At 48.8% G+C, this 12,804-nt stretch overlaps 1 protein-coding gene across 4 annotated transcripts in view; it reads left to right on the top strand.

Moving 5' to 3' along the window:
- Positions 1-5,839, top strand: part of poc1b (POC1 centriolar protein B) — a 25,804-nt gene extending 19,965 nt beyond the window's left edge. For all 4 annotated transcript variants that reach the window (XM_027022254.2, XM_027022255.2, XM_027022256.2 and 1 more), the window contains 2 exons: positions 4,757-4,969; positions 5,185-5,839. In XM_027022254.2, the coding sequence (XP_026878055.2) occupies positions 4,757-4,969; positions 5,185-5,328 (357 nt within the window). In that variant the 3' untranslated portion in view covers positions 5,329-5,839. The remainder of the gene's footprint in view (positions 1-4,756; positions 4,970-5,184) is intronic.
- The last annotated feature ends 6,965 nt before the right edge of the window (positions 5,840-12,804 follow it).

Raw genomic sequence — 12,804 nt, 5'->3', positions numbered from 1 at the left:
TCCTGCCTCGTATCTGCTGCCTAATGCAGCGGTAATGGCTTCCTGTTCTGAAGCGCTGTGGCTGGCGTGCCTGCTGCTAATTTGTATCTGCCACGGGAGGTGAATGCACCTGCCGTCTGGCCCATAAAGCTCGCACAGACGCCGTCTAGACGGAACCTTCCTCTCCCATCTCTCCATCTCGTCCTCCTGCGTCCTTCCACCGTTCCATGTTTGCACTGGCGCAGCGCAAAGCAGCCCCCGTGTGCCGCTGCCTCCCTGGTTCTCATCTCGGCCGGCAACACATCGCCATGGTCACAGGCCCTGGCCTTCTGCATCCCTCTGTGGGAGACATTTTCTCTTTGGCTTCTCACAGTTTGTTTTCTGCAGTACGGCGAGAGCCCGGCGCTGAGTCAGGCCGGAGCCACTGAGCTCCATGTTTTTGCTCGTTTCCTGCTGTACCGTCTTCTAACCTTTCGCTCAAGGGCGTATAAATGTCGGAAGCTCGGCCCCGCGCCTTTGACTCGTCGGCTCCGTTCTGATACTGCACACTCGGGAGGCTTAAGCCCCACATTTCCTGGGATGACTCATCTCCCCTGATGTGTTATATAAGGAGCTGAATTTCCTTTGGAAGCCAGCCAGAGATGTTCAGGCCTTCCTGGCAGGCCAGGTTCCAGCCCGCTAGTGCGCCACCGGAACGCGCCGGCTACAGCCGGCACGTCGAGCACTGCGAGCAGGTGCGAGGGGCGCTGTGCCGTCTCTCGCCAGGTTGTTTAATGCTGCATTTGCACATTAGTTTGGTGTAGTGTTGACTCAGGCTCTGAGGAGAAAGGCACTAGAAGGCTTTGTGTGCAGGTTGGCCTGCAGCATGCTACAAACGCACACGGTGTGAGGCAGCTAGGCTGCGCGTGTGCTGTTTATGGGCGAAATGGTTGAGTACAGCCCCGTCTGCACCAGCGTGCAGCGGGCACACTTAAGCGTTACAGACACTTTGGTTGTGCATAAGCTAGAAGTGTAGAGTTTCTGTGACTGAGATGATCACGGGCAGTCCAAACAGCTTTCTGAGTATTTGGAGGGGTGTGTGTGTGCTCGTTCTCGGCTGATGACTCATCCGCTCTGTGGGATCTTGGTGACGGACTGCGCTTCAGACAGCAATTGGGTCAGAATGTAGCTTTTGCCTGTGCCCATTTCCACAGAGGAATCCCCATGTTCCTCCAGTGAGGCATTCCGAGTTAATCCGCCGGCTAATATCGGGCATTATCTGCCCTTCCTTTCCTGACAGTATCATGCATTTCCTGATCAATCTGTCAGTGGTGTCTCTTGAGTAAGCAGTTTGTTGGTACTGCAGACTGGTTTGCATAAGAGAGTAGTTATCATATCCTGTGGCCTTGTCTTTCATTAGGTGAAGGGAACTGATAATATAACACAGCTGGACACAAGCTGACCAGGGTTGAGAGAGTGAGCGAGAGAGAGAAGGGAACACTTTGTCCACCTGCACACTGCCATCGCTCTGCAGGTTTTATTGCTGTACCTGCTCGATTACCAGTTCCGCTGATAACCAGTTCCACACACGCTAATCCCAGTCCAAATATGATCTAACCTCTAAATCACAAAGCTGGTTATAAAATGGTGCTGTTTTTATGGCATCTGGTGGAAGCGGATATTTATCTGCCATGGAGCCAGTGTGGGCGGGTGAGTAGTGGCAGAGAGGGAGACAGACAGACAGACAGACCAGCCGACAGAGAGGGGGAGAGAGAGATTTCTGGAGGAAAGGAATGTTGGTGAGAGAGAGAGAGAGAGAGAAAGGTGGTTTTGGCGGAAGACTTTTTTTTTTTTTTTTCTTCCCTGACTTTTTTTTCCGGTGTGGAGTCTGAATGGAAATTCTGTGTTCCGAGCCGTGGTATTGCTGAATGCTGAGCATGCTTGTGCACTGGGCTCGATATTCCCTGGCCCTGAGTCTCAGGAAGCAGTGTCAGGCAGCTGGGGCTCCTGTCCCCTGACAGGAAATGGCCTACATTCAAAGCGACAAGTGTTGGCTTCACATTTCCACAGCTCCCGCCAGCGTCCCCGGTCATCTCTGGGCAGTCTGCTTTTGTGAGCACAGCTCACCAAAATATCTGTGAAGCCAGCCTGTGCTCCTGTAGTGTGACATGCTTTTAGTACTATGGCAGTGGCATTGACTGTCGAACATCCAAATGACCATGAAAATGACTTCTTTTTAAGGTCATGCTGTTGAGCGTCTTACAAAGCCCAACAGGACGTGGATCCGGAACTCTGTCTGCGCTTGGGCGTGGCTGGGCAGTCCGTACCTTGCTGTACCACCTGGCTCGATACCATCTCGATACTTCCTGTTTAGCTCTTCTGCAACCCAGCTGGATAAAAGATATGGAACACGCCTGTTCAGTGCAAGTCAAAGCAGGGCTGATTTGATATGATCCGCTTTGAATGGGACAGGAAGTGCAGGCTGTGTGTGTGCGCCTAAGAAACCTAATCAGAGTGGTAAGCGGAGCCAGAGATGAGCTTTAACTCCATTATGTTCCCTTCAGCAGGTACTCTACATGGCGGAAATCAGACTTTGATCTGTGTGGAGGAGATGGGAGGAGAGAGAGGGAGTGAACAGGAGATGGTGGTGGCGGATGAGAGAGTGGGCAGAGGTCAAAAGCTAATGCCTCCTTTGATTTCAATAAGGATTTCCTTGTACTGGGAGCGCTCACTTTAATGGCATTACATGGCATCCTGTGACAAGGAAATGTTCTTGTCTACCATCACAAGACAGGCAGCGCTGCACTCATAATCGCTTAATGTGTTTGAGTCGTCAGAGAGGAGGGGGTTGAGGGGGTTCCTGCTTTAGTGCACTGTTACTTAGCTCTGCATCCACACGAGCAGTTTCGTCAAACTGCATCACGATTGTTAGCAATGATGTTGGTTAGATGATATGGAAGTATGAAAATATCTTGACACTTTGAATCCCACACTAAGTGCATAGCTTAGAGTTATAACACAACTTAACTGCCGGTAGCTGCGACTGTTGATGTTGCAGTCATGAAATGCACAACCTCTGATGATCGAGCCATTGCCCAGAGCACTGTCAGGTTTTGCCTTCACACACGGGTGCTGAATCCACCAGATTTCGGCAATGGTGTCAGGAGGACATAGTGGTGAGGAGGCACGTGACGCCAGGCTTTGTTTTGTTAATGGGGCTCGGAGAGGACACAATGTCTACCGTGGCTCTGATCTTTCCTGCCGTTGAGACAAAACATTCCATTTCTGGGGTGTAGCATGGGGAACTGGCTGATATTTCAAAGGCTCATCGGGGCTTTTCTGCATGGCTGGAGGAGCTCATAAATATTCCCGCTGGCTCAGTGGAAACCAAGTACCTGTTTAGCAGCTGGCGAGCCTGTTGACATAAATTACAGCTTGGCCAGGAGAATGGCAGTGGGTCTGGCCTTGGAGCTGCAGGAAAACATCCAGCCTGTAATGACCCACCTGTGCCCACTTCAGACCCTCTGAACAGACTGCCAGGGTCACACCATCATTTGACTATATATGGTGTTCTGTACTCATTCGCACCACCATATTTGAACATTCATACTGCTAATTCAAAGCGCTTCTGGCAGTTGATAGTTGGAGGGTGTGGGTGTGTTGGGGTGGGTGGGTGGGTGGGTGTGGTTAAAAAAACAAAAAAACAATTAAATTAAATTAAATTAAAAGTTTGGCCCCTGTTCATGGGTTAGCATAACTGACCACGAGCAAGTCTGGAGATGGAATTGTTTCATCCAAGAATGTTCTTGCACGGTTTGGACAAAAAATTTAAAAGTGACTTTTTTAAGCACCTTTTGCAGATGCTTCTGTATAAGGAGCTAATCTGATGCTCAGTGTACAGAGAGAGCAATGATTTAAGAAGATTTTATGGTTTGAATGTGGCATATTTTTACAGATTTTAAAATGCTCCAAAAGGACTCACTTGCATAAAACAAATGACCTGATCTTATGAAGTAGTCATTGTGTTAAACTTACTTGATTTTGGTGGCAGCGATTCGCATACACTCAGGCCGGACTTCCAAGCGAGGCCTGTACAGACAGCCCCTCTCTGACGGCTGTTTGTCCGGCAGCCAGCCAGACCCCATTCTCCACGCCACCTTCCGCCCCACTGCAGTCAGGGGTGAAGTGAAGGGGGGGTAAAAAACACATCAACAACAAAAGAAAAAAGCCTCCTGAAAAAGCAGCTAGATCTGGAGAAGGACTTATGGAATAAGTGGACAGATGTTTCCCAGATGTTTCTCAGTGAGGGCAGGAGGGAACCCCGTAAGCTGCCTCTCCTGCACACTGGCTGCTTTGTTCCACTCCCCTCCTGACTCCACTCCTCCCCTCCCTGGCCACGCTGCTGTCTCTCTCCGGCCTGGCCTTTGAAGTCATGACGCGACACAGGAAGCCAGGGGCCACAATCGATTTTCTTCCTGCATTAGAGCAGGAATGTGTGGACCCTCCCCCTCCCCCTTGCCCATTCTGGTGAAGAGGCGAGTCCCAGCATGGCCAGGGAATCAGAGGCCCCACACACTGACACGGGGCTGCCAGGTTCCCAGAGGCAGTGGAGCTTCAGTAAAACAGTGCGAGGTGGCAGGTGTTTGGATGTTGACTAGAAGCAGAGAGCACTCTATTATTTGATTAAATGATTAGTTGGGACATAAAACACTGACCTATGTATTTTTTGGCACCGTTTCTTGGTTTGTGGCGCTCATATTCCATACCACACTTTCCTCTCCACTGTGTTTTCATAAAGGCCGCGAGAGGGCATGAGGATGGGCCCGCAGGCTTCAGAGGCCACGCCAGCGCCAGCACCCGCTTTACTCACCTGCAGCAGGAGATGGAGCAGGAGGAGTGCGAAGAGGAAGGCCCAGGGCTGACACACCTGCCGGGGGAGCACTCGGAGCTCCCGGGGGCGGTCAGGAGCACCCTGGAACACATCGTTCACCAGCTGGATGTCCTGACTCAGGTGAGCGGTGCCGGCTTCTGCTCTGCATCACGAGAACGACTGGGGCGTTTTGAAGTGGCTGTGTGGACAGAGGTCGGTTTAGTGCATGCTGTAACGAAGCTCATCATTCCGTCACTAAGGAGACGGTGGGCACGGTCGCACGTTTTTTCTGTAAGCAGTCTTTGTGTAGCAGGAAGTACTGGTGCCTGCCCTGACGCTCTCTGTTCATACCTCAGACAGTGGCTGTCCTGGAAGAGCGTCTCACCCTCACAGAAGACAAGCTGAAGGAGTGTCTTGAAAACCAGGTTCTCATTCAACAGGAGGCACTGCGGGCAGGCCAGACCCACGAGGAGAGCCGCGTGGAGGGGCCAGCCATCTAGGCTTCCCTGCTGCCCAAAGCCCTTCAGCTGACACGATTGCCCCAGCTTCGGTGATCACTGACTGTAGGGTTTACTAACCCCCCTCTGCCCCAACAGGCCTGACTCTTGACCCTTTGGTCTCCTCTCAACCCTGGGGTCTTTGTACCAGTCCAAAGAGAATTAAATCAAAACACTGAGTAAAGAAACAGAGGGGACTGAAAGTAGAGCAGGGTAGGGGGAGGAGAGGGGTGGGGGGGATTTGAGGGATCTTGCAGCAGTCTATTCCAGAAATTCATTAAGTCCCTGTGGAGGAGACAGCTGCAGCTAACAAAACATCCCGGCCTTGTTTTGACAGCAGTGAGGGGCTGCATTCTTCAGGACAGCCTCTCTAAAGACACTCAAGGAGATGGAGCAACACCTCTCTTGCTCTCTAGCTATTCCCCTGCTCTTTCACTCACTGTCCTCATGTCTCTGTCTGACTGTGTTTCATCACAAATATTTATACAAAAATAAAGACTATTGTGAATGGGTAGTAATGCTATTTGTGTACGAGTGTGTGCGTGCGTGCATGCATGCAGTTGTGGGTAGGCCTGGGCCGCTGTCCTCGGAGACTCTTGTTCATGTTGACTCTCCTGTAGCCGCGTGGCGTTCCTTTTGGCTGGAGATCAGGCATAAGTGGAGTGAGAAGGAGCACTGAGGGCCCAGCGGCCAGTGTTTGCTTTGGGTACCACATCCTTCCCTGTACTGGTGCCCAGTGGCTCTCCACCTCCCTCTCACAGAGCATTACAGCACTGGCCCAGGGACTCAAAAACAAAAGTTAGATCACTAGAAAAACAAAACACACAAAACATAATTTATGAAGTATGCACATGTGGTCCTCTTTAAAAGATAAATACAACAGTAAGATATGGTGAAAATGATTTGGGCCTATTAAAATAAAATGCATGAATATGCATTTTTTTAATGTAAGTCACTGGAACATTGGAGCTGCTCTGATGTGCCAGTTGACCTGTTTTCCGGTATGCCCCGATCAAAGAGTCTTTGCAGTTCGGCTCTGCAGGCTTAACATAAGAACAAACACTCAACACATGCCTCTTGTCTTTCTGATGCCCCCCACCAGCCCCTCGAGTGCTTCCTTACACACAGACACGCAAAGCAGGTGTGCCTCGACCTCCAGGGCAGAGGCACAGAGTCCTTGCTCCTTACCTCTTTGAACTGAACGAGGCTCTTCTGAGCAGTAACTAGGGTACATGTATTTAAAGTGTATGCATACACACACACACACACACACACACACACACACACACACACACACACACACACACACACACACACACACACACAGATGCAGTTACACAAATGTAAACTCTTTGTTTATACCGGTTAGGGGAATGGCGACCACTTTACAGGTAGTTCTCACGAACCTTTTTTTTTTTTTTTGTATAACATGTTGCTTGCTGTAGTTGTCATGCATATAAGTCTCCTCTTATCAAGGCTGCCTGGCACTAAAACTCAGCATTACTTTAAGGAAATCCCCTCTAAACCTCCAGGCCTGGAGGGAGAAGAGATAAACTGTGTGTGTGAGAACGAGAGAAAAAGGAGAAACTGGGTGCACGTGTGTGACTGTGTGTGTGAGCGCTTCAGAAACCATGCAGCGGAAAGGAACAGGACAAAGGTAGCATTCAGTCTCTCTGCACTGACACCTGCACACAGCGGACACGCTCAGGTGCTTGTGGCTTTTAGAAGGGAAAGTGTTGAAAGATTCCCTCAGTAAACAAAAATAGACGACGTGGAAAAAAGAAGCCGAAAGCCGTGTATCCACCTGTGAGAGCTGCAGGTCGGCTCCGGGCTCCGGCTGCAGCTGAGGTGGAGCTGAGTGGAGCTGGGGAACAGGAGGCATCAGATAAGCAACCCATGTACACACACACACAACGGTTAAGCTAAAAAGGGCAGGTTGGCACAATCTGGCAGTGTCTGCAAACCTTTTTTTTGCCTCTAGAATTGACATTTGATGTCAAGTCAACGATTTAACCTAGTTTGTCTCTTTTTTTTTCTTTTTTTTTTTCTTTTTGTAAATGTAATTGCAGCATTAGTATTTGCTAACCTGTGGATAAAGACCATACTGACTCTGAATTAAATAAAAACAGCATTACTGATATATTGGTTGATGAATCTAGTATTTGCAATTGATTTATGTCTTGCCATCAATAGATTTTATTTTAAATACAAAATCACAAAGCACCATGCCTGGGGATGGAGAAGGTGAGAGCCCTGATCCCTCTTTAGTGTCTGTCTGAACGTCATCCTCACTCAACACCAGCTCTGTGTGTGTTTGAAACAAGCCTGTCCCATCTGCTACCAAATCTCTGGCCTCTTATCTCCTGCTTTGCCATTCCAAGTCTGGCTGCGTTTGAAGCGGAACACTTGCACGGGCCATAGCAAATCCTTTGACCCCGAGCATCTTGGGGGTTTCCTTTGATTGGATAACACTAAGAGCCTGTTTTGCTTCCTGAAAGGAGAGATGTCTGGCCCACAATGCTTTTAGGTATGACCACATCACAGCTGCACGTAACATTTTGAGCAGAAAGGGATTAATGACGAGGGATGTTGCGCTTTTGGGCCTGCATGTGTCTTTGTTATACATTGTCTCGCAGCAGTTACCTTCTTTCTGAAGTCTGGTTTTTTTTTTTCCCCCGTGCAGTGTTCCAACAAGGGTGTTAATAGGGCTGGGAGCATCGCTTTTGAGTGTGAAGCTCTGGCATGAATGAATGTTTAGATTGACTGCAGTGTTCAAAAATGACTTCTAAGGGACTCTCAAATTGATTTGCAAATATTGAGCATTAAAGTGTGAACGGACACTGCTCAAAACTTTTAAAGTGAGCTGTGCTCTTTTTTGGCCTTTCTCTCCAGTCCAGTTTTTGCGCATGCTCTCGCGAGCTTCCGTTTTTCATGGATATCTTCCTTCTTTCTGTCTGCATCGTTTCCTTTGTACTGAAAGAGGAAGTGTGTTAATGGGCTGTTGATAACGTGGAACTCCACGCCTTTTCCTTGTGGGAATGGGCTTTAACGGGAAAGAGAAACTTCCAGGGGTGGCCACGAGGCCCCAACATCCTTCCAATCTCTCCACAACCTGTGTGAGAACCACCTTTCATCTGAGAGTATTACAGATCAGAAGGGTTGCAGAGGTGCATGGAAAGTGGTGAACTGCAGAATTCCGGCCAATGCCGAGCAGCTGTAGTTGTTATCTGTGCTGTATGCTGGTGTGAGTGCAGTCTCTGGAAGGGGCCTTGCATCTGAATCACCGGAGGGACTCCTGATGGGACAGACAGCAGCTGGAGAGATGGTGCTTCTTGAAGGAGCCATCTGGTGGGTGGGTGGCTGTACTCACTGCCACTCTGCACTCTGCCTTCCCCAAAGAAATGCAGGCCAACGCCGGCCACGCTGCCCATCGAAACTCGTCACAGCAACTGCCCAGCTCCTGTGCTGCCCTCTGCTAAAATGCAGCAATACACTACAAGAATTTGGCATTATATTTATTTGCGCATTTTTACGTGGTGCACGGTATAAGGTCCTTAGTTTGCATAGGGACAGTGCTCTAATGTTCTTTTGCTTCATTCCACCTGTGGTGCCTGCACGCGCACGTGACCGTGTCACAGATGCTCCTCCCAGCTCCGAGTACACGTGCCTGCTCCATCAGGTGCCCTCGTATCACGTGCTGTCTCCAGCATCTCTAAGCCTAATGAATTCTGCCTAAGCTGGACTTCAGGCCTGTTTCCTGTTGACTACTGAGGGGCGATGGGACCTGGGTCTGCCAGGTGGAGGGGCCACATGATCCCCCATCCCCTCAGCCCTCGCCTCAGATTAAGAGGCCCCCTGACGGATCTTGTGAGGGGTAGGCCCAAAGAGCTGGTGCTTTGTGGCGGAGACGAGAGCGTCACCGTGAGACACAGGCCTGTACACCCCCCTGCCTCCAACTCTGCCGTCTGCTCCAAGTGGATTGAGCGAGTCAAGGGCTCGAGTCTGCTGTTGAGTTAGGAAGGTCACAGGTTTGTTGTCTTGAACATATGTCTCTGTTTAGCAATTTCTCCTACTTTAGCTGTAGTTTTTTGTTGTTTGGGGGTTTTTTGTTGTTGGTTTTTTTGACATTCTTATTTAATACTGCAAAACATTTAGTATAAATTAAAATAAAATTAATTCAAATACTGCACCCAGTATTAGGAGTTTTAAAGTGTTGTCTTGAAGAGCAATGTTCTGATGGGTTCTCTGTGATTGACAGACGGCTTCCTCCTGAACCCATTCCACCTGAGTGAGTCACTTCCTTTCCTGCTGGAGATGTGCTTTTATGGGCTTCTCAACTGCCGCTTGCCAAATCTTGTGCAAAGTCAAACTTACCATCCATAGTGAGACTGACACATTATTTAGCTCCTCATTTTAAATTGTAAACGCACACTCCCACGCAAGCAAAACCTTTCAATAGTTACATATTTTGTTGTGATAATAGTATGGGTATTCAAGTTGCACCAGCCCCTGTGCTGAGTACTAGAGCTTCAGTTAAGTTACTTAATGTTTTGTATGACACTCTGAAGAGGATAATAAGGGCTTAGTTCAGTGATGTCATGTCCTCTTCCTGCCTGGTAGGTTTTGTGTAAGCGAGTGGTCACTAGCCACACTGCTGCACGGGTGTGTAATTAGAAAACCCCAGTAATCCCAAGAACCGCCAACAAAGCAGTGTCCCAGAGAACAGAGGGCTTTGCACGAGTGTGTCTGTGTGTGAGTGTGTGTACATGTGCGTGCGTGTGTTTGTGCATGTGTTTGCCCTTGTCTCTAATCCTTACCAGGTGCTTTCAGCAAAATGCCCAAATTCTCTGCCCCTTTAATCAGTCATTTCCTCTGGTGTGCATGTGTATATGGGACAGAGAGAGAGAGAGTCTGGCAGGCTAGGGGTGAGGTATGGTTATACCTGCCAAATGCTGTTATTCTATCAGATTAGCCACTCCTCGAAGTCCCACTACCACCGGAAGATATCCCCCACCCATCTGTCAGCTTTCTCCCCCGAAAAGAGGGGGAGAAAATGGGCTGAGCAAGTCAAGAGGAGGAATACAGAGAGAAAAGAGGATAAGGGGAGCGAAAAGCCTTGGGAGGTGGAGGTGCATGTGGGAGAAGGTCTCATGTCATCAGGCTCATCAGGCTGCCCTTGTTGTAGCACCTGGTGGCTTACAGCGAGCCCATAGCCTGTTAGCCTGCTGCCTCACACTCGGAGGCTTCGCTCAACTCAATAAGCAATGGCAAGGCTCTTTTTTTTTTTTAACATCGGATATTTTAAACTGTGGTTAAGTACAGTGGGATCGTTCATGAATTATAATGAAGGAAACAATCTCCGGTGTTTGATTATTGACCTCTAGGAAAAGCCGTAAGTGCGCTAGTGGTGTAAAGTGGGAGTGGGTCTCCAGTGGTGTTCTGGCTGATGCCGCGGCTCCTCAGATGATTGAGTCATGCTGGGAGTGCATGCCCTTACTGGCTGTCTCTTCCCCTCACAGGACGTGAAGGAACTGCTATGAACTCTCTTAATCTGACGCCAGGAAGGGACTTGTTCTCAAAAACAAAAGCTAATTTATGTTAGCCTTTCACATAACCTTATCATCCTGTTCTGGTTCCTGACAAAAATCTAAACAACAAAAAAAAAAAAACTCAAAACTTCCTGTTAGGAATCAGCATAATGTTTTCATATTTAAAAAAAATTAATAAATGCGTGACCAACAGCTAAAGATCAGAGTGAAGCACTCCAGATCTTCCTGTCAGCATCTGTTTAATTGAGTTTAGACTTCGGTTTTGCACAGAAAAACTTTAATTGAGTAATGGCCCCTACAGGAAGTGCTGCTGAAATTGACGTAGTTCTTGCTTGCTGTCGGGTGACACTTTTCACCCAAGTGCTTTTGTGCTAAGAAGGATTAGAACTGTTTTCTAATCTTTAAAATGCTGCTGCGCACGAGAGCAGGGTGGCCGTGCACGCGCCTGATTGGACGACTGCATGCAGACGCGAAGGTTTCACCACGGCAGGCGGCTCTCCAGCCAGTGTCGCTCTGAGCCAGTGAAACACTGATCCCCTAATGATGTTTACCAGGAGAGAGGCTCTTCTGTCCCAGACCTTCTGTTCTAAAGGGGCATAAGTCTTTTTTTCTGTAAGTGGGCAGTCAGAAACGTACAACTGGTGCTGTGTCTTCCGTGGTGTCCTTAGTGGGGGTTTTTGGGAAAACCGACAGTTATACACAGACTCGCTGTCTCTGTGTGTGGTACAAGCCCAGAAATGTTGATGACGGAGACGGAAAGGGTCGTTTCTTCCAGATCTTTCCAAAAACACCCCAAAAAACTCAAGATCTCGGTCTCTGCCTGGCACCTCTTGGTGTCTAAAGCTGGAGGGCAAAAGACAGGCGTTTTGATTGAATCCCATCTGTTCTCCTCCGCTCGGTATAACGCAGCTCCACCTGACCTGGACGGTGCTTGACATGCACGCTCACGCATTGCTGTAGACTGAGTGGAGCGGTCTGGATGCGTGCCAGCTGGCAGCAGTTCAACCTCAGCCTCTGTGATTAACACAGCTTCCACCATCGCTCATTCCCTTCTGTGGTCAGGAGATGTTTTGTGCTCGAGCCAGTAGAACAAATGTACAAACCAAAGCTCTGCACCCCTCAGGGTTTAGTAGCGAATGTCCACTGAACTGAGGATTTTTCTACCACTTAATTCCAACCTTCTGACCTCGGAGGGCACTTCTTTTCCAGACCTGAATGCACTTCACTTTCTAAAAAATAAATGATGCGTGTCTCCAGACTCTGGATCTCAGGATCTGGCGACTCATTTGTTTGTTAGAAACCTTTCTTTCCTAATTGTTTGAAGAGATCTTGATTTGGATAAATCAAATATCTGATTATTTCTCTAAGGACCAAAACAATGCCCCCATTGAAGGCTTTCAATCACCAATAACCTAGTGGGTGGTCCTCCCAGAGAGTTCTCCAGATGATAACATGTAGCCTGCCTACCTTTGCATCCCTATACACCAGCACAGGATGTCTTTGTGACCAAGACCCCTTGAAGGAGAAGAAAGGGGAGTGTGGTGAATGTCTCGACAGGCCACCGTGGTCCCGGGTCTGAACCCTCTGGCCAATCGGCTGCCTCAAGCACAGAGTGAAATAACACTCGCGCCTTGTTTGAGAAACTGCCGAGAATTAGGCAGGCGGTGACATAACAGGCCGGAGCTCACAGGCTCTACCTGGCTAAAAATGGGCATGTTGCATCTGCTCCAGTGGGTGGTCCAACAGCGCAAGCTGTACGCTCACAGCTTGAGCAGCTCTGAGTCTGATTATCAGAAAACGCTTATTTCACAGAAGCTAAGAAAGTGTGAGTCGAGTTTTGTAAAGGCTATAGGTTCAGCTGAGACGTCCGTTTAAACCCTTGCAATCTACATGTTTATCGCAGTTCTTCAGTGTTACTTTGAAAAGCACC

This window comes from Electrophorus electricus, chromosome 12 (genome assembly GCF_013358815.1).
Source record: "Electrophorus electricus isolate fEleEle1 chromosome 12, fEleEle1.pri, whole genome shotgun sequence".
NCBI classification, from domain to species: domain Eukaryota; kingdom Metazoa; phylum Chordata; class Actinopteri; order Gymnotiformes; family Gymnotidae; genus Electrophorus; species Electrophorus electricus.
This window is presented reverse-complemented; position numbering and strand designations above follow the sequence as displayed.